This window comes from Crocodylus siamensis, chromosome 11 (assembly GCF_052110815.1).
Source record: "Crocodylus siamensis isolate JL-2025a chromosome 11, ASM5211081v1, whole genome shotgun sequence".
NCBI classification, from domain to species: Eukaryota; Metazoa; Chordata; order Crocodylia; family Crocodylidae; genus Crocodylus; species Crocodylus siamensis.
In genome coordinates, this window is record NC_143405.1 from 15,555,637 (window position 1) to 15,577,006 (window position 21,370).

The 21,370-nt window shown below is 43.7% G+C and overlaps 1 protein-coding gene across 2 annotated transcripts in view; it reads right to left on the bottom strand.

Moving 5' to 3' along the window:
• Positions 1-3,283: 3,283 nt before the first annotated feature.
• Positions 3,284-21,370, bottom strand: part of CACNA1B (calcium voltage-gated channel subunit alpha1 B) — a 470,294-nt gene continuing 452,207 nt past the window's right edge. Inside the window, exons 43-47 of one of the 2 annotated variants that reach the window (XM_090021361.1) lie at positions 20,526-20,636; positions 17,878-17,913; positions 13,795-14,002; positions 13,284-13,495; positions 3,284-9,263 (exon numbers count right to left, since the gene is read on the bottom strand). In XM_090021361.1, coding sequence (XP_089877487.1) covers positions 8,724-9,263; positions 13,284-13,495; positions 13,795-14,002; positions 17,878-17,913; positions 20,526-20,636 — 1,107 coding nt within the window. In that variant the 3' untranslated portion in view covers positions 3,284-8,723. The remainder of the gene's footprint in view (positions 9,264-13,283; positions 13,496-13,794; positions 14,003-17,877; positions 17,914-20,525; positions 20,637-21,370) is intronic. The other variant, XM_090021362.1, reaches the window with a different exon arrangement.

A 21,370-nucleotide genomic window follows, 5' to 3' on the forward strand; every position in this document is an offset into this window, starting at 1 on the left:
CGCCCCGCGCCGCGCCGCGCCGCCCGCACAGGTGCAGCCCTGCGCCGAGGCGGCGGCAGCGCCCCCCCCGCGGAGCGGCCCCCGGCAGCGGGCGGGCTGGCGGCCCAGGGTCTTCTCCGTTCGGGGCGCTCTCATATAGTCTCAGCCGTCGAGGAACCTCCTGCGCTCGGGGACCCGGCGCGAAGCCCCCTGTGCGGCGGGGACAGGTCGCGGGTGCTGCCTGCCCTTCGCGGCTGTCCCTGCGCCCCCCGGCTGGCAGAGCGGAGGCACCCCCACGCCTCACGGATCGCACAAGTTGCCCCCGAACAACAAACTGCAGGTGGCCCTGGCGGCTCGTGCAAAGCACCATCAAAATAACGGTGGGGGTAGAAAGAGAGCCAACAAATTAGTGCTTGAAAAAGTGTAACAGCCTTAGACTGGGTTTCTACTGAGCTGGCATCTGAAGGTGCAGCAGGGCTTTCGAAAACCGGCACGGCAGTGGTTTGTCCTGCATCGCGCTTCTAGCAGGTGTCTGCTGCAGGCCGTGGTGCCAAGCTTTGGTGAAACTAGCCGAGGGGGTCAACTTTGTCCTCTCACGCACGCTCCCCGCAGCCTGTAGAGCGGGAGCTGCGGGTGAGGATCAGCTTTAAGATCAGGGCCTTCGAGTTCTCCCCGCTGCGAAAAAGCCTGGTGAGATGAAGGTGTCCATACTGCAACCGGCCTGTGCGCTCAGTTTAATATTATTGCTCTTTCAAACAAACTAATGCTAAGTGGTGAATCCAAGAACACAAACGCACGCACTCCCTCCTTCAGCATCACATGAAGACATACAGGGCTTATACCCCTGGTGCGTATTTCAGGTTTAATTCCAAATCTTTGCATTTGTGCTGGATGAACTGGCCAAAGACCAGGACTACTCGGTTCATGCTGGGCTCAGCACACCCAGAAACAAACAAATAACACAACACATGTAGACACATGGCTTGAAGAAACTAATTTCAGAACGTCAAAGAAATCTTGATGTGGGGAGGGGGAAAAACCCTACTACCTAGTCCAGTGGTTCTCAACCTTTTTTGTGCTAGGACCCATCTGTAAACATCAGTGGCCAGTCCTGACCCAGTGCCCCTCACTCCTGCCTGGCTGCCTCCCCCCCCAGGCCCCAGCCTGCAGTGTGTGGGGTAGGGGATGTGTGTGTGTGTGTGGTGGTGGGGGGGTACGGGAGGCCCCAAAACAGCCCCTTGCAGGCTGGAATGCTGCCAGCCTGCAAGGGAAAACCCACAGTTTCACACATTTTTCTCCTTGAAAGGAGAACCAATTTTTAAAGTTTGTTTGTGACCTTCTCATATATTCTTGCAACCCACTTTTGGGTCACAACCCATGGGTTGAGAAACACTGATCTATTCCATCCCTTCTGAATTCACATGGACTTGCTCCCAAAGTCATTTTCAAGTGCTTCTTTGCCTGCAATTAAAAAGTCCCACCCTGTGAAGCTTGTACCACCTGGGAAATCACAGCAGTCAGACCCCTCTGTTAAAAAGTGTCCCTTGTCCTTTCCTTAACCTAAGTGCCACCTTTGCATCCCCACAAATCTTTGTCTCATCACAGGCCTCTCTCACCCTCCATTTGCCAACCTACTTAACTTGCTCCTCATGAATCAATCCTTCCAGCCCAGCCACTAGGGCTTTTTTTCACAGCAAAAATTTGGCTGTTAAAGCAGCATAAATGCCCTTTTACACCACTTCAGTGGTGCGACTGTGTACTGTCAGTGGCATAATGTGCTTTAATGGCTAATGGCACAGTTGTTTACACTGTTGGCAATGCATTGCGCATTAAATGACTTTGGGATGCAGCAAAATAAACATGGCCGAGGTGTTTTAGTTTGCTACCTTACAGCCACGGAGGGAAGCACCGGGCCCTGTGCGGCTCAGGGGCTGTGCAGGCAGGGTCCACTGAAGGAAACAAAAAAAATAAAAAAGGGGTGAGCCTTTTTTTTCCCCCTCCCGGAGCCTGCCTGCCTGCCTGAGCTGCACGTGGGCCTGGTGCTTCCCTCCGTGGCTGCAGTGCCCCCGGGACTGCCTGGACCGGGTGCTGCCTGGGGGACACTGCCACAGTGGGGACACCGCCCCCCTTGCAGCTCAGGGACCGCTTAGCCCACTGGCAGCTCACCCCCCACCCCTGCCACGAGAGAGGCAGGTAAGGATCGGGCCCGACCCTTGTGTACACACCACGGGGGTTTACTTTGTCCCAAATTGAAGTGGTGTTTTTAAAAACCCAGCACTTCAATTTAGGGAGAATTAAACCAAAGTAAACTCCCGTGGCGTGTCCAAGCAGCCTCCCCTCTAGTCATCTGTTGTTGCTCTTCTCTGGGTTCCCCCGCATTAATCAGCATAAGTCTGTACTGGGGTGCTATGTAATGATTGCAGTTACCTAGGGTGCAGTTTCACCAGTATTTTTTAAATAGACCGTGGCTGAATTTTCCCGATGTTGCCCAAGTGACAGAGGAGACAGCATGGTCTTGTGGAACTCAGACGACCGGGGTTCTGCTCCTGGCTCTGCCCTTTGTCTGCTCGGTGATCTTCTCTGCACCACTTGCAGAAACGGAGATCGTCAAACTGACTTCCTTTGCGGAGTACTTTGTGATCTACTGACGAAAAGCACCACGTCCGAGACAGCTACCATCGTTATTACTTAGGCTCTTTCTGAAAATCTTACCTTCACCATCCTCGGAGATCCCAAATCAAAGATACCATAGCATCAAGTTAGGAATACCCGCAAGAAATGAAGTCTAACAGGTCACTGGAACAAGTCATAGGTCTTAGATGTGACTCAGAAGGCCTTGTCACTCACCCAGCTTATGAGAGTTGCAAATCATTAGGCTGTTGTGATGTATTAAAGTTAGTAGGTGTTAGGAGATAACCCTGCCTGAAAGGGAATAACTTTGCAATGCCAGGAGCGCCCATAAGACATGCTAAACCACTTGAACATGTATCTGCTTGCAGTGCAGTTAGCAAGTGTTAAGTTGAACATGTGACACCACTCTCAGGGGCTAATGGAAATCTATGGACACCTGTATGTAAATAGAAATAGCATTTGGTACCAAGTAAATTGCATTGATTTTTCATCTGCCTGTAAATACAAAATTCCAAATTATATGTGGACCCCCTCAGAACTCTTTTCATGTTTTATTGTACATTTAGTAAATAAAGGGTTATAAAACAACCCACATTACACATTTATTTAGGGTCATAATACAGACTTCTCTGTACAACAGATGCATGAATTTATGACAATTTTTTTTAAGACTGACCTGCAAGGGTGGGTTATGCTTCTCTCCCCCTTTCTTTCCTTATGAGATAAGAAGGCCCCAGTGCATATTCCAGCGATAAGGAGGTGAGAGAGGTCACTTGTTTGCCTTAGGAATATTAAGAATGTCAAGTTCAGGCCTGCTGTGGTACTCCGGCATTCATAATACAGTCCCCAGCAGGGGAACAGCTGCTGTGATTCATGTATCTCCTGCTGGAGCTGAACAGATGGACTTTGTCCTATAGCTTAGGCAGTAGAGGCATGTGCTTTTAGATTCAGAGATACAGGCTCAAACTACAGATCACCTCATTCAAGTGCATCACTGTGCGGTATTGTACAAATCTCTTACTCCTGTGGAACGTAATAGGGATGAACCCAGTAGTTTTTATAAAAAATTATGCTAAAGCTGTATGCAATTTAATAGCAAATATAGCTTCTATTAGTTTATTTGGAACTGCTCTATAGCAGGGACCTCATCTTTTGTTCATTATTTTCTATAGGGAAACAATTTATTTTCTTAATGCATTCCATGGGATTTTTCCTTAGAGGTAAGAATAGTGTAGATTAACTTCCAAGTCTCAGAATAACCAGCTGGTTGTTCTTTCCACTCCTGCTGGTCAGACACATTGAGAGGTAAGAAAATATGCCACAACCCCTCAAATTCTGACCGTTGTTTGGGGTATGTAGTACCCAAAACTTGAACATTTGGGGCAGTCAATAAGACAGCTAATGGACTAATGGGACATTAACCATCTTGACCAGGAGTCAAAAGATGCAATTCCGTTCCTGGCTCTGCCACTGCCAGGCTGTGCGAAACACTGTCTTTGTCAACTGAAATTGTAAGCTCTTTGAAGCACAGATAATTTATTACTGTCCCTGGCCAGCACTTATTGCCATAATCTCAGCTGGAGGCTCAAAGTACTACCCAAACACACAATAAATGGAAGTGAGGGTACGGAATGAGGAAGAAGAAACGAATCTTGAAATCCTTAAATTGTGATCTTCAAACAATCCTCTCCTTTCTGAAGTTCCTTTCTGTTGTAAATACATTTTCAGTGCTGAGAATTAGGACAGGTGACATATGTGGAGGGATGTCAGATGTGTCATCATGTCAGAACCTGGCCTGGGAGCTTTACATAGCTAGTAAAGGGAGGAGGGAGATTGTCCCATTGCCAGAAGAAAAGAAGGCATTTGTGGATGTTCGTTTATATTTACAAACATTCCTTGGATTTTTCTTCTGCAGAAATACAAGCTCTGAGAGCCAGAGAAACACAAACTACGCTCATTAAGTGCTTTACAAGTACTATATATTACCTTGGTATGTTGGTCCCGCGACGTAAACATCTCACACTGCCAAACAGATGCGATATGCCTTGATGCCCTGTTAACTTTTCTGGGAATTGATATTTGAAAGAGCTGTACGGGGGTTTGTTGCTGGAAGTGGGGAGGAGGGGGCCCAGCACTGCAGTTGATGGGTTAATGCTAATACGACTTACATGCCTAACTACTGTAGCTCCATAACAGCAACATCCACCCATCCATACATCTGCAAGGAACAACCAGTGGTTAGTTTCTTATAGCTTTGAAACTCGGTAATGCAATTTTGCTGCATATTGGACTCCAATGATAACCTTCCTACTGAAACATCAAATTCAAAAACAGGTCACCAAAAAACCCCAAGAACCTGTGTTGACAGCATCAGAACAACCACAGATACAATCAATTCTGTACAGCATTCAATCCCAGCACTGCAATCTTTCTACATATTTAACTCCACAAATAGTAACCTGCAAATACAGGACTCAAGCTAAAAAGGCAAATTGCCTAATATTGGCTCTTTCCTTTCAAGACCATTAGAGCCAAGAATGTATTTGGGATACTGGTCTCCCAGTCACTATGCATGCGGCACACACACCTGTGGATCTGTAAGGTTTTTTTGCTAAGTTTTTATTTTAATTCAAGGACTTTGCTTCATACAAAATGTAATTGTAGAAACAACTGCAGAATTCAAAGTTTGGCTGATAAATATTACTCAGGCAGCAAACTAGGCAATCACAGAACCTTTTTTTTTTGTAAAGCTCCAGTTGTGTTGCATGGTTGGAACTTTTGTCATTTTTAACACTGTTTTTTTTAAATATAAAGTTTTGCAACAAACCCCCAATTTATATCAAATATAATTAAAAATTAACAACTGATGAATACATTGTATCAAAAAAGTACGAAGATAAACATTGTCCATGCACATACTTTATATATATATATATGTATATATATATATGTATATATTTTACATGCAAACATTACTTATTCAAAGTACAGCCACTACTAGACTGGTTCTGGATGCAGAAAACTGGTTGGTGCATTTGAAGTTTGGCAACTCACTATGAGAATTGTGGGAAATATTATGTATGCATTTGAGAGACAGCATAGAGGCTGTAAAAATATGGAAAGGGGGTTATGAACAACTGTGGTCAGGCTTGTCTGTCATTGTCATCGTTATTTGAAACAACACCACCTGCGAGAAGAGTGGAGGTTAGACAACTTTATATTCTTCATCTTTTATACAAGTATTTAAATGATCCAGTGCCAACAATGGCTATATGATTCCAGCCATCTTATTTATATGGGGCTGTGACTTTTAATATCTAAAATGGTCTAGGAAGGGGAAAGGCAAGAGTGGAGGAAAAGACAAAATAATTAAATGCAGAAAGACATTTCCTCTTGTTTTCCAATGTGGGTACAATGTTTGCATGCATTATCAGAGATATTTTGTTCCTCCTTTACTTCTTGGAATAAAATAGTAATGCTTTCTTTAAAATTTCAAAGAAAACGTTTGTGCCTTCATATAAGGAAAATGTATAAAACATTTGGTCACAATCATGCTGAAGCCTGAAACAGGAAAGTCCAGCAGGTAAAGCTACAGAATGGATGAAGGTCTTTTCATTTGTTTGTTTTGTTTTGAATTGTTTCCTTAAGTGTCATCTTGTTGCATAGCCCTACATTTAAAAATTACATCCATTATCCATAATGTATTTCTCAGCTAATGCACTTCCTTTATTCAAAGTGCACATAAATATAAAGATATAGATAGAAATAGGAATTATCTTTTCGCAGAATTCAGGGATGAGATCAGCCAAAGAGATTATAAAACAAAACAACACAAGGTTGATTTTTCTCAACATAAAGGCTCAAAATGTGGAGAACCATCTTACACCTGTCCTGCTCTCCTTCCAGTGATGAAGGGCTTTGTCAATAGTTCCAGATGCTTTCTGCATCCTTTTCCAAAATATGACATACCTTTTATATGAACTTAGTTACAAAACAAAACAAAACAAGGCCCATCAAGATTGCCGTTCTTCCCCAGTGACTGCTTATTCTCCAGGCTGAGGGTCCTGGGGCTGGGTAGATCTACCCAGCCATCCCACTATGTCTTGTCTCTTAAACCCTGCCAGTATTCTTATCAACTCTTCTTCCGTCGTTGGCATCTATGCATTTTCCCACGCTCTGCTTCTCCCAGTGTGATATGCACATCCTCTGCAGTAACCCCAGTCACACTATGTCCAAAAACAGCCACATGGCTGTTCTTCAAACCCATTTGCAGCAGGTTCTGTCAGTTTGTCTTTAGCACTTCTTCCCACTATTGTTATATGCATCTTTCCCCTAGGCTCAAAACCCAGAAATCTGCACTCGTGCACAAAAAAAGAACTAAAATCTTAAAATTAAATAAAAACAATCCAACATAAGAATAATCGTAAGAATACAGAAATCTCATCCCTGAGAGTCAGTTTTTCCCCCAACAGGCAATAACAACAAGGCTCTCTCCAACTGCCCTTGATACAAACTATGCGCTGTGAAAAATTTGCAGAACTTTCACAACCAACTTAAGACTAGACATGCAGTGTGAAAGTCCCTTAATTTTCTGTGAAAGCATCGCTGCTGCTGCTATATTTTTACCTGCATTTCTCCTGCAGGACTCTAAATTCTAGTCAATGAGAAAAGGCCAGTTTTGTTTGCCCCTATTATTCCCCTCCCATCCCAGCAATAAAATTATTTTAAAAATGGTTTTACCGCCTACTCCCCCTTGTAATTTTCCAACCTGGCTACTTGAAAACACTGTCCATTAAACATATAAGTGGTATCATATGCACAGTAGATTATCTGAGATAAACAACTCTTCCAGGCTCTCCTCCTTTCACCTCCCCCCAACTTTCTTCCCCAAGTTCTGATGCGTTGAAGCAAGAGGTTGCATCGTCGCTGTGAGAGATTTCAAAGGTTAGGCACTTAGTAGTGAACAACTGGAGCATTCAATAGAAACAGTGGGACCTGGAATGACAATTGGACTAATTTTCTACATAAAGAGTATTTTTTTTGTCTTTTTTTGTTTCCTTTTTTACTGTACAATTTACAAAAATGCACACAATGAAAATTTAAAGTTCTATCTAATAGCTTGATATAAAACCGATTACATTTCTCCTTTCCAACCCTACACGTTTTATTCTTTTTTTTTTTTTTTTTTTACTTTTTTGCTAAATCAAGCTTATATTGTAAACGAGACAAAACAGTGAGGGTGTGTTGCAGTTGACAAGAGGAACAGAAATAAAAGTACCAGCAGCAAGGAAACAGTCCTTACAAAGTAGCTCTCTGTGGCTTTATCGTATGTCAATGTGAAGGACCCAAAATGGCAAGTAAAATAAAATAAATCCACACAGAGGAGTGTTACACCAGAGAGTCACAGGCGACGGAGTGCTTTGTCAGCTTGAAGGTTTGTTACTGGCTCCATTGAAAACAATTGCTATTCTTGAACATCAAGTCTTGAAAAGATTGTCCTCTGTTCAGATGTGTGTTTCTCCCCTCTCAGTTTCTTAGGTAGATCACTTCCTTCTTATCATTTGAACGAGATAAAATACAGATGTGATTTTGTACATGACTGTCAAGTCTCATCCCCAATGCCCACCCTGACAGGAACAAAAAAAAAAGCCCAGCAGAAGCTACCCCAATCTTGAAAAGGATCAACAGTCCTTTTTTTCTGTTGGCAGGGTTCAGACCTCCTCTCTCTCAGCTTTTCACATAATTTGCAGATTTGGCATCTGGTGCACGTCATTATGTTAGACAAGGCAGTAGGTAGGTGACACAGAGAGAGGGAAAAGAGAGAGAGAGAGAGGGGATGCTCTCTCTACCCCCATCTTCCCCAAATAATGATCTTTCATTATTTATTAATTTGTCTAGTGCAAAAGAAAAAGAAGAGAGAGAGAGGCTGAATGAGTGTCTCAGACAGTGTCAGGTTTGGGCACAGACACACTTCTTGCAGTGGGATTTTCCTTCTGGGGGTTGCTTCCTCACTCCCCAGCCCTGGGTACCATGCGTGTCTGAGTGTACAGCCTGCCAGATGATAAAACTCATCAATTTTAAAAGCACACACCTGCAATGGTTTTGCCTTTATGCTAGCACCAGTCATCCTCATCAGCTTCATGGTAATAGCTGCGTCCTCTGGAGCCTGTCCCAGGGCCTGTGTTGAGGCCCAATGTGTAGTGGTAGCCATTGGGAACCCTGCGGATTTGGTGAGACTGGGAAGTCAAGGACGAGACATAAGAAGTCCTTGAGGACCTTCCTGAATTGGTTGCGACAGCCTCCTCAAAGGTGAGCGTGTCCTCTGGAACAACACGGTATGGACTGTCACTATCATCTCGGTGTCCAAGGTAAGGGTCAGAACCGATGCGGGCCACCATGGTGTGTGAGTGGTTCTGGGAGTCCCCACGCAGTAAAGCATTGTGCTCAGACAAGCCACGGCTCAGGCGTCCCGGGGAGAAAGTGGGCAGGCCGGTTTGGAAACTGGTGAAGTGCACGGGCGAGGAGTTAGCGGTCTTGTAAGTGATGCTGGGGCGAGGGGTCAATGGAGTCTGCGGGAGCTGCCTCCGACCACGGCACGGGGTGCTAGCACCAGATGTTGACATCAAGGGGCTCCCATTAACTGAACCACTACCCTACATGAAAATTGGAACAAAGCAAATCAAAAATAAAAAAGGAAACACCAGACAGACACGAAGGCACGTGGGTATAAACAGAAGGACAAGCGACAGGAGGGAGTGACAAGTCACAAGAGGAAAGAAAAACGAAAAAGAGAGAGTTTAGACAAGCACAGTCAGGGGAAGGAGGTTGTAAAGAAGCAGTTAAAACAGAGATGTAAAGAGCTAGAAAACCAAAATACTGTGAGCGGTAAGTTAGAACAGAAAGAGTCAGAGCATTAGTAGGACGCAAACTAGAAGACGGCTCCAACAGAAAGGGACACTGTCCAGAGGAAAGGCATACACACTGTACATAGTCTTTACATGCCCCTTACCTGAGCTATTAAATGGAGCAGGTCAAACACTCAGTTTTGATTTTTTGTACAAGGTTCATACAAAAAATGAAAATTGTTCATAATTTTGCAAACATTTCACAGTGTTTCAGGTTCTTAGGAATGGAAAGTATCAAGCTTCTGATTCTGTGCTCTCAATAAGCAATATGTTTTGTTTTGTAGGTAGTTCAGTGTAGAATTAAAATAGCCACTTTTGGCGGGGTGTGGGGGGGAGACAAATGAAAACTGTTTTGACTAGCTTTATTCTTTACAAGGGGAAATTTAAGGGACAAAACTTACTTAGAGTCTGTTACTTTCCAAAAGCTTTATATTTGATTTTCAGGTTATATATCAATGTAAATGTCTCCATTCTTGGCCAGATCTTGTTCTTATTAAAAGTAATTCTGTGGAAGTCACCCTAGTTATATTACAGCCAAGTCCTTGTGCTGGTGTTTCTATTTGTAACATCATATGGAAGTACACGAGCTTTTTAAAGAGTGCTTTTATGAGAATGTGCTTACTTCTGATTTTGCAAAAAAACATCTGATAGAGACACTTTATTTAAGAACTGAAGCTCTTCATCCACATAAAAGTAACAGGTGATTTAAATACCCATTTTGTTCTGCACATTTTTTAATGCATATTCAAGGATGAATTTAATGGTACTAGACGATATCAGTAGTAATGGTATTCCTGGTACTACCTTAATGGTAATAGAAGATATTTTAGTATTTGTATAATAAATTTTAAAAAGTCAAAAGTCTCTTTGTCCCCCCCTCCAAATATATAAAAAATTTAACATTTGCAGATATGTGTATGTAAGGGGGTAAGGGAGTCATAGTACATGGTTGAGCTATGTTTGCTGACAACCTTGGATGTGGCTTCATATATAGTTTGTATTTGTTATGCCATATTTCCTGTGATTTGCACCTTTTAGTATACAGAAGCTGTGCCTTTTGGTATTCTTTCTTCACCTTCTTCCTCTTCCTCTTTCATTTTACCATGCATCTTCCCTCAATGGCTATACTTATTCACACACAACTTAAGGCCAAGAATTTCAAAAGTGACTAGCAATAGTGGGTGCCCAACATGAGATGTCTTTCAAGAAACAAGTGCCTGGGTCTCACTGAAAAGCTGGCCGCTTTTAAGGTGTCTCAAGCTGTGCACCCCAAACTCTCAACCTCTGTCCTTTGTCTCCCAATCTAGATGCATTTCATCAATTCCCATTACCATTAGCTGTGATTCTGGGAAATAAGCATCAGGGTGAGGCTGGCCGAGGACAGTAGCTCTCTGTTGCTGACGGGACTGTGAAACTAGCTAGTAAGGTGGTCAAGGCACCCAGAGACAATTTCTGCAAACTATCAACTCGAAGATTGTCTGTTCATATTAATACTGACAGGAGCTGAGCCTGGAGCATAGGAGTGGAACTCGGTAATTATTTTTGATGAAGATTGAATTCACCAGAAGGGAGTTGGGGGGCACTGAGTTTTTTCATTATTATCTTGTATTAAGAAAACATGTGGCATTGAAACAAGATGCTTCTTTCTTCCCTCCTCCAAATGATCTCAGGTATTTGTGTTTGAAGAGACATGATGGACAAACTAAATGTTAGAGGACTTGTGCAAACTAGAATTTACTACTGAAAAACTATTAACTTCTGGGAAGCTTTTTTTGTAAACTTGGAAAAGGAGAGTTCTCAGAGTGAAGGGAAAAATAACAGAATCAGAAAGAAAATTCATCTGAGGAACAGATGACTATGGGGTAGGATAAGACACACTGAGGGAGCTCAGGAGATGGAGCTGAAATAAACCTGTTGGATCACTGTGTTTGGGTCCCGGGTCCCTCCTAGGAGACGGTGCACTTCTGGATACGTCTGACATCAAACTTACATTACACTCAGCCAAAGAGCCAAAAAGGTACAATAATTTTACAAAGTATGGTCCATTCCCTGGATATCGCAATGTGTTTCAAAGCAGTGTAGTAAACACTGGTAAGGCATTAAGCATGTGTTAGAGCTGACACCCAGCTTCAGAGGCTATAACCTATTTGCCTGATAGGGACCAGGAGTGTAAAACACATCAGGGGAAAAAGAAGTCCTGAATGTGTGGCACAGGTTATTATACCTTTTTATGCCTTCCCTGTTTTATTCCACAGGCTCTCACCCACACAGTGAGCATGAGTCTTTCTTCATCTCAGCTATCCATATTTTGAGAGCTGACATTGCCGCGGGGATGCATGGCTGTGAAGCTAACAGCCCAGCTAAGACAAGCCGTCAGTCATGCTCCACTGACAGGTTGTAACTTTAGGCGGACTTCTCAGACTGGCTGCAGCATTCTCCCCCTCCAGAGCAATGGATAGACATTATTTTGACATGCACTTGGGAGTCTATCTGGCAACTGCTGAGCCCCCTCAGCTTCCATTTCTGGTCTAGTTTTTCTTCCCTTCCCTCCCTTACCTGGGGGAAGGCAGAGAAATGCTGCCTGGACAGAATTGAAGCAGACAGAAGCAGCAGTTCCACAATGGAAGATTTATCTCATTTTCTTCTCCTGTCCAGCTGACACGTTGATGGCACTAGGTGCCCTTCCAACTTGCTTTGGAACATTTCTGTAAGTGCATCTCATCCACAACTGTTTGCTAGTTGTAAAGATCATACTATGTCAGGAGATGCTTTTAGCTCCATCTCTTGAGCTCCCTCAGTGTATCTTACCCTATCCCATAGTCATCTGCTCCTTGGATGAATTTTCTTTTTGATCCTGTTATTTTTCCCTTCACTCTGAGAACTCTCCTTTTTCAAGTTTACATAATCCTGCCATCACTTACACCCAAGGAACCCAGTAGAAGTCAGTGAGGTGGAACTGAGGTAGGATTTGACTCTCAGGACTCATTTGCTCTTTGCTGAACTGTCCTAGATTGCATCTTTATGGTAGGGGTTGTAGTGCTTGGGATTTCTTTGGTTAGTGCAACTGTGCAACACCCAAGAATACATAAAGCCCTATATAAAATGGAGCAATAGGAATACAGTTAATAATGCTAGAGAGTGAATATCTTAGTCTGTACAACAGACCCAGCATAAAGAAAGGGAGTTGGGCAAACTTTCCTTTCTGCCCTCCTGGCCAGCCTCAGCTCTCATATGGTGAGACCACTTCTCCATGAGCACTTGGAAGGGAAGCCTGTCTGAAGGCTCCAGTTAGCCTTTCGCTACTCTGCACAGCATGTGGACCTATGTATATTTAGAGTCATGTCAAAAAGTGTAACATTTCCACAAGGCAGTTAAAGTTTGAGCAATTTTGCTATATGTGTGTCATTCCCTACTTGTAACACGTCCAGCAACTAGAGTGCAACAGCTACTGCCCTTTTGAAACAGCTCCACATACAGGTGTGTCCGTACCCACAGACTGTCAATAACAGTGCCAATCATGAGGGTGGTTTCTCTGGTATGGGCACACTATAAGTTGGACTAAGACCAGAAACACATTTTGCAGGAGGTCATCAGAGGAGTCCTCTGGTGGCAACAATTCTCAGTTGCTGCACTGGATCTGAACCAGCAAGCTTATTGTAAAGGCTTAATTTCCCAACCCTGTTTGGTTTCTTTCTCTTTTTTTTTTTTTTTTCAAGCTGGGGCCTTCCTTGAAGACCTCAGACCTTCTCCCACCAAGCGCCTCCTCACCTGTCTGTGAGGCCCTTGTTCTGGTCCCCCGTTGGGTGAGGTGGGCCGGCTATGATCGGCAGATTTGGGCTGAGAATGGTCCCGGCTCCCATAGCGGTCGCAGGAGTAGAAGCGTTGTTTTTCAGAGGAAGAGGAGGAGTGCTGCTTCCTCTCTTGGGACCTGCCACGTTCCTGCTTCCTATCCCTGGATGAAGTCTCTCCTGGCTGGGCCACTGTAACAAGGCAATTGGTTGAGGCTGTGACAGAAGTAGAAATACTCAGCTAAGAGCAAATTTCCTTTGAGACGTCTAGGGTACCCCACAGTGACCCCATTCAAACGGAGCCCCTTCCTTCCTGCACTTAATGTAAGTCCCACTCCTAGGCACCACTAGTCATTAACCTGGGGGAAAGCCCCATCAAATACCCCTCCCAACCTCTGTGTTATGTGAACGGATGAGGGTTAGAGAGAAATGATCCTCAGGGGACAGCTCTATGGAGCGTATGAAAGAAGATGGCTTAGAAAAGCTCTTACCCGCATCTCCATCAGCCAGGTGGTGGGAGGGCCTATCCATGGACTTCTGCTTCTTTTCTTTCCGTCGATGGCAGCGATGGTGATGGTGGTGGTGGACCTGGTCTGGTGGCATGCGTTCCAGGGAATAGTTGTACAGGTGCATGGGGTGCGGACGCTGTGGTGTCAATGTGGAGATGGAGCGCTTCATGGGGCTTGTGTCTGGGATGGGCTGCAATAGACATGGAGGAAGGGGGAGCGGGTAGGAGAGAGCAGAAACCACACTGTAGTTAATTGTTTAGCCTTCAGAATGGGAAAGAGCTGTGTAGGGGTTAGGGGAAAGGAGAGACATGTTAGCTGAACAGAACTGAAATGAACAGAAGCAGCAGTTGCACAATGGATGATTTAGAGCCAAATTGGGGAAACTAATGTTAGCACTACCTGAAATAGGATTTACTTCTAACTTGGGGATTGTACACAATTATTGTATCTATGTTGGAATATGCATCGTTTAACATCAGCCCTTACATAAGCATTCGTGTGAGTCACCAGCAGTGAATTAAGAGGCTCCCAGGGCAGCAGGATATCCAACGGTTTCTTTCACAAAGATAATTCATCAACAACCATTTCATCCTATGCTATTCCAGAGATTATGATATTCCCAATGCAATTCCAGAGAGTACAGCAGGAAGAAATCGCTATACATCAATGCTAAAGGTCAGCAAATTGGTAATGATGATGAATGAGTGGGGCAGAAAGACAGACCACGTATCTAGCGGTTAGAGCAACGGACTGGCAAAAAAAGCTGTTATTTCTGGCTTGAAGGAGATCAAATATGAGACTCAAGTCACCTTAGCTGGAACTGAGGGTGAGAGAGCAGAGGATTCTCAATGAAAATGAAGCCCTGCTTCATCTCTTGCTGCAGTGTATTTTCCTGGGAAATACACTACAGCAAAAAGATGAAGCTGGGAGTGGGGGGTGGGTAACCCTCCTCTCAGTTGCAACTGCGGGATCCCAGTGGCTTTCTACGGCATCCCGCCCCATTATTTAAGGAAGCATTGTTTTAGGATTTATATTTAGAGCAGGGATTTCTTTTTCTTGGAGTAAGGTGATAACCATTCTTTTTCTCCATCCTCAACATCTCCTTCACTCCATGAGACTGGCTGCCAGTTAAAAGCATCATAAGCTAAGCATCATAACGAAAGGGTAAGGGTGCATCTTTTGCCACTCTGGGTGGGATTTTTGCCATTTGGGCTTTCCCCGACACTCTTCAAGATCCTGTAGACACCACTCTTCTGGCTGAGGAAGGCTATGAGAGTGATTCTCTGCTCACATCACCATGATTGATCAGTCATTGGCTGAAGTCTTTCCGTTCCCCTTTTCCCAGCATTGCCAATACTAGTATCAGCTCAGGCTTTGGCTTTACACTGTAAGCATTAACAAGAGGCTTTCCAAGTGTTTCATAAGTGCACTTTAGGACTGCCACAAAAATAATGCAGACTTTGCTACCCCCGCTGCTGCCGATCACAGTACTAACTTTCTGTGAACAACACCCCTCTAAAATACTTAAGGATTTGCCAAAGTCCTGCAGAAAGCAAGGTAGTTCTGTTATGATGAAGCTTTAGAGCCATGTACTTAATAATTTGGTGAGAAATGTACTGATAGTAATGCCAAGGGACGAGAGTTGGGAATTGGTGGGAAGGATAGCTCTCAGGGTGCAAACACACCATATGTTTACCTTGGATTTTACCCTGTAGCAAAGAATGGGCAAATTGTTCGAAGGTCCCAAGCTGTCTAAAACAGGCACAACTATAACACTTGGCCACTAGATTGGAGGGCAGCTGGTATACATTAAGCACATAGCTACCCCAAAGTGAAGTGACAGTACACGCGTAAGCATGTATGCTGGAGAAACCTCTTCCACAGTAAATTTACTTGAGACTGTCTCAGAGAAGTCCCCCAGGGACCAGCATTTTCTCCAGAATAAATGTTGTGCATCGTGTGTTCACTCTACTTTTTCTCTGGAACAAACAGCATACTCCAAGGCAAGCGTATTGTACGCCCACACCCCCAGCGAAGCTGCATTGCTGTTCTTTTTTATAATGCCATGGTCTTTGCCTGGGTTACCCTGCCTGCTACTCTCTGTCTGAGACTTACCTCCTGCGCAACCACTAATTACAAAGCTGACAGAACAACAAGACTCAATCTGCTTTCTTTTCTTTTTCATTTCCAGCCACCAGTTGTTCTGCAGCCCTGGTTTGTGGATGAGACAGTGTCCCTCCCAGCTTCTAAGGTTTCTGCTTTGTTTAGATATTATACAAAAGCAACATGGTGGAGGGAAGATCTTTAATTATTGCAGATTCAGGCTTCCTGGACATGAAACCAGGATTTCCCCAAGTCCCTTCAGTTTAATGTTTGTTTGAACGTTCACTCCAAAATGCGCCTGAAATAACAGCTGTCCCAGAGCATTTATTCTGCTCTTTGTAAATTTGCTAAGTAATCTATTTTCTACTCTGTGTTTCTCTGCTTACATTGGAGTTTAGATCTCTGTTATCCCCCTGGTATTTGCACAATGCAAAGCTAGCTAGCATGCAGCTCCATTAATTATTTTTCATAGAAGACACCATTCCTTTCCCAGTGGGCAGTGTCAGTGACTGAATAGCTCATCTTGCAGGTGCAGGAGAAAAAGAAATCTGAGCTGAACTTTTAACCATAGTAACCTTTTTTTTTTTTTTTTTACTGGGAAACTGTCCAGAAATGGATACTTCTCAGATACTTCTCAGACTCCAAGATGGGACGCAGTTTTGGGAAGAGACCTGTCACAGAAATACGTAGACCAGAAGGGCACTGACTGGGCACTAAGGATAAGACATGGCTTAGAATACTGTCCTTCCTGATGGGATGCTGCAGCATGTTGCAAGAGCAAAACAGTTTTGGTTGCAGCCTTTGAACAGGAATGCTTTAGGTCACAACAGTGGTTGTTTTCTTGCAGCACCATTGATAAGGTGGTATTAGTCAGTACAGCTCTGGATTTGCAGTGGTGAGTGGTAAGCACAAAGCAAATTCCTTCTGCAGAGGTGACTGGTTAGTTATATACTTTGTTAGGGCAAAACACGAGGCAAAGAGATGCACCCTCCTATTTCTTTCTCCTGGAGCTCAACACTAGACTTGACCCCAACCTGGCTTGACCAGTTTCTTGGGTCTTTCCCAAGCATACCTGCTTTTCTTTTTTTTTTTTTTAAATAAAGGCAGCTCTCCACTGAATCACCAGAATGAAATACAGATCAGAGCCTACTTCATACCTAACTTGTTTTCTATTCACTTCCCACCTTGTGTCTTCTCCTTTGCTGTCCCCTATATATAATATGACCTCCCAATGCCTCATGCTAGGTTCCCACACATTATTCAGAGCCAGAAGGCTTCATTTTGGGGTGGAGAAAGACAACACCTTTCCAAATTTGACATGGCTGAGATATGGGAAATAAAGTAACTAATCGAGGCAATGAAGTGCAAACTCTACTTTCTAAAAACAAAGCCCTTCTATTAAGCAACCTGATAACCGCTTGGGAACTGAAGGAGGAAAGGCAAAGGGTTTCCAAACAAAAAGCCAGGTCCGTAAGAAATAAACCTTCCTATGCAGGTTCTGCAATGGTTTCAGCCACGGAGCCCCCAGTGGAACTCACAGGAGGTGGATTAAAACAGCCTCTCCTCCTCTCCTATACAGAAAGATATAATCTCTCCTGGAAGCTCTCCACAGTGCTCTCATTATCATTAATGGCACTGGTGCACACGCATACACTTAGGAGAATATGACATTGCTCTCGAGATATTTGTTTATTGCTTATTCAGTACCAACACCTCTGGCTTTCCCTACTAAATTTTTGGCCACCGAGGCAATGCAAAATAACTCAAGGTACTACAATGTGCATCATGCAACTGTGGATCAAGATAACTGGAAAGAACTGCAGGGAAGTGGATAGAGACAACAGCTACATCTTTAAAGCATAAGATCATAACTTAAGTGAGGAATAAGAGAGGAAAGTTGAGGCAGGTTAATAATTTCTTAATAAGAATTTAATAGGATACAACTTAATGCAAACTACATACTGCTAGGTAACTCCCAGGTGAATGTGCTTTGCTCCTCTGCAAAAATTCGGACAAGATGAGAGAGAATATTTGTGGCAGGCCCACAGTACAGCCATTGTCAGACATCACGGCAGATGTGCAGCAGACGAGATGATGGCAAGGGAGGGAGGGTAACAGGGGAAAAGGAGGGAAGCAAAAGGAGAGCGAGGGAGGAGGCAAGATCAAAGGTATAAGAAAGTAAAACAAGTGGAACACAAAAAGAGAAACAACAGGCAAACAAAGGGAAATCAATGAAAAAAATAAATCATTGTTAATAAAAGTTACAAAGAAATTATAATTTGGGGGAACCAGAGTAGCACATTAAGGGCAGGGTGGAGGGCGCAGAAGGGGAAACACACACAAAAAGGACATCAGTTATTCAGGTGAAGCTACAACTACCAAAACATTGTATCATATGATGGCGTTAGATCTGTTAAGACACTGCAGGCCTGATTCATAAATAAGTTAGATAGCATTAATGCTGAGCTGGTGCACACTTTGCTCTGGATAATGTGCAAAATGCTTCTGAGCAAAAAATTCACTCCCCTGCTTCAAGAATTGCTTCTATGGCTGCCTCCCCAGCTTCATTAATATGCAGGCTTTCTCTGTAGCTCTTCAGATATGCAACTGCAGCATGGATACCAAAACCAGCTTTAATCTAGCTAGCCCAGATCCCAGAAGCTGTGACAATTGGGCAGCAGACACCAGCATGGGAGAATGGGCCTAGTAAGCATTCAAAAGCCCAAATTTCTGCCCAAGCTGCTACATATTTGCAGTGGTCATTGTTAAAGTCTATAACTTTGCTCCTGAAATCATAGTGGAAGATTTCAATAAACTTCTGTTTAATAAGTCACTTATAACTATTGTTCATACACATAGCTCTAACATGCCTTGGGGTACTACAGACTAAAACAACCAGTGAAAATATAACATTATTGTTAATATTGAAGGAAAGAATTAATGCCATAGCTAAATGCTGGCAGAAGGTATACTTCTAAGGCCTGTGTATTAAAATTCCCATCAGGAATGCTTCTAGGTTTGGTAAAACCTGATATACGTCCATCCCATCGGGGAAACAGCCTTTTTCTAAGAGGGTTGAGTGGTTGTAAACGTGACAAGTAGAGTCCCTGAGAAATCAAACAACTCTGGGAAATGGACTCTCATCCAATGACTCTCATGACCTCTCGTAGAAAAATCTTCCTTTCTTATGGTAGCACAGATTCCGAAAAATCAAAGTTATATGCAGCTGGTACCACATTTCAAGCTGTCTTTTGCATGCAGAGAGGACATATTTGTTGCCATATGGTACATGTTGGCTACCGGTATGGAAGGAGTCCCTCGTTTCAAAATTCAGCATACGTTCCAGAGCAGCACAACTGTGCAATAATCACTCATTATTATATGAACCAGGCCCTTAGAACTAAAGAGACAACTATGTATGGTAAGATGGAGACGTTCTAACATTCAACAGGCAGCATGGTGACCTGAGAGCATCTGGAGGACATGTTAGCAATGCGTATGTGAAATGCCCACATTGGAGAAGACCGTGCTGTCATAATGCACCAGAAAGTGCCAAATAAGCAAGGCTAGTGACGATCTAAACATCATACAACAACCAATCCCTCAGTGCAGCATGTGCATGTGCAGTAAATCCTACTGGGGAGAAAGAGAGATGGAAAACCCTCCATGTCTAAGTTTGGCCCTTTTGGCAGGAAGAGATTTCACATACAGACAGGGTTCTTAAAAAGAAATATGCAGCTTATTTTGTGCTTGAGGCCATGGACTATACCCTTCCATATACCTTGGGTAAAGGTATCATCATATATAGAATGGAATGGAATACATCTGTGCAAACTATGCAGTAGACACATTGAAGAGTCCAGCAGAGGGCACAAAAATAGTAAGGGGGCTGGGGAACATGACTTAAAAGGAGAGGCTGAGGGACCTGAGCTTCTTTAGTTTGCAGAAGAGAAGACAGAATCGCCTTTAGCTACCTGAAGCGGGGTTCCCAAGGGAATGGAGCTGGACTATTCTCAGTGGTGGCAGATGATAGAACAAGCTGCAGCAAGGGAAGTTTAGGTTAGATATTAGGAAAACCTCTCTCACTGGGAGCGTAGTAAAGCATTGGAACAAGTTACTCAGAGAGGTTTTTGAATCTCCATCCTTGGAGGGTTTTTTTTAAGACCTGGATAGACAAAGCCTTGGCTGGGATGATCTAGTTGGGGATGGTCCTGCTTTGAGCAGGGGGTTGAACTAGATGACCTCCCGAGGTCCCTGGTAACCCTCATTTTCTATGATTCTATGATTCCCTGTTAATCTGAACCTCACACTTTCAAGGAGGTAGACATCCTGCTCAATAAGGTGCTTAGCCCAAAGAGCAGAATTTTTCATGCTCCTTTTGTTGCCTGTATACCAGGACAAATCCTGCTGGGAACAAGACCACATACGTACAGACAAACCCAAAGGCCAGGCAAAGATCACTGCTTCCAGCTTTATCAATATCTCTCAAACAAGATACTCACAAGGAGCTTTCATAAAAACAACATGACAAGGACAACACGAAGAGAGAATGTGTTGAATTCTTAACTTACTGTAAGTCTTCCATTGCCAGTAAAGCCTCTCTCGCTCACCTGAGTTTCGGCAGCCAGACGTGGCATGGAAGCCGCCCGTCCCTGGCTCTCCAGGCCAGGTTGGTGCTCTCCATTGGCCAAGGTGGGGCTGATTTCTCTCATTTCTACAACCTGAATAAATTAAGAAATATTTTCAGTAGTGTCAGTGTAAGCTGTAAGCAGAAGACCACTGACCTAATGGGCTTGTTCCATGCCTAGGTCAAATTGCAGGGTTTTAATTTATTTCTGAAGACATACGGCTAGTAAAAGGTACTGCCCAACAGCTCTTGAGCCTTAAAGGTTACTTCTGAACTGCAGAACATGTCTAGCATGGGTGCCAAACTGCTGACACTGCCCTGTCTATGAGCCTTAATTCTGACCCAGGGGCTTGTCTACAGCTGCAGTTATTTCTGAGTTGCTATTCAGGAATATGTGACTCTAAATAACTATTCCTGTATAATTCCACATGTGGGCATACTTATTCTGGAATAAGTTTGACAATCCATGTGACCAATGATCTATTATTGCTAGCTGTGGTCATGCTTTGTACAATATGATCCTTCATCCACGGGCAACTGTGTGTCTAAGACCCAAAAGCTCATTCAGGCATGTCACTGAAGAGCCATCAGGTGGCACTCACTTACAGTAACTATTGGCTTAAGTTAGATTTGAACAGGTGGACCCAGGGTTAAAAGACTCCAAAAACACATCCCACAAGCTACATGATCTTGTAAACACACATTTGGCTTTTGATTTCCTCCTGTTGACTGATTTCCCCAGCTGCAATCCGCCTTTTGAAAAGTTTTGCTCTGAAAATGACACTCATTACAGGAGGAGCATTCAGAGATCCCCATCTTAACCACTGC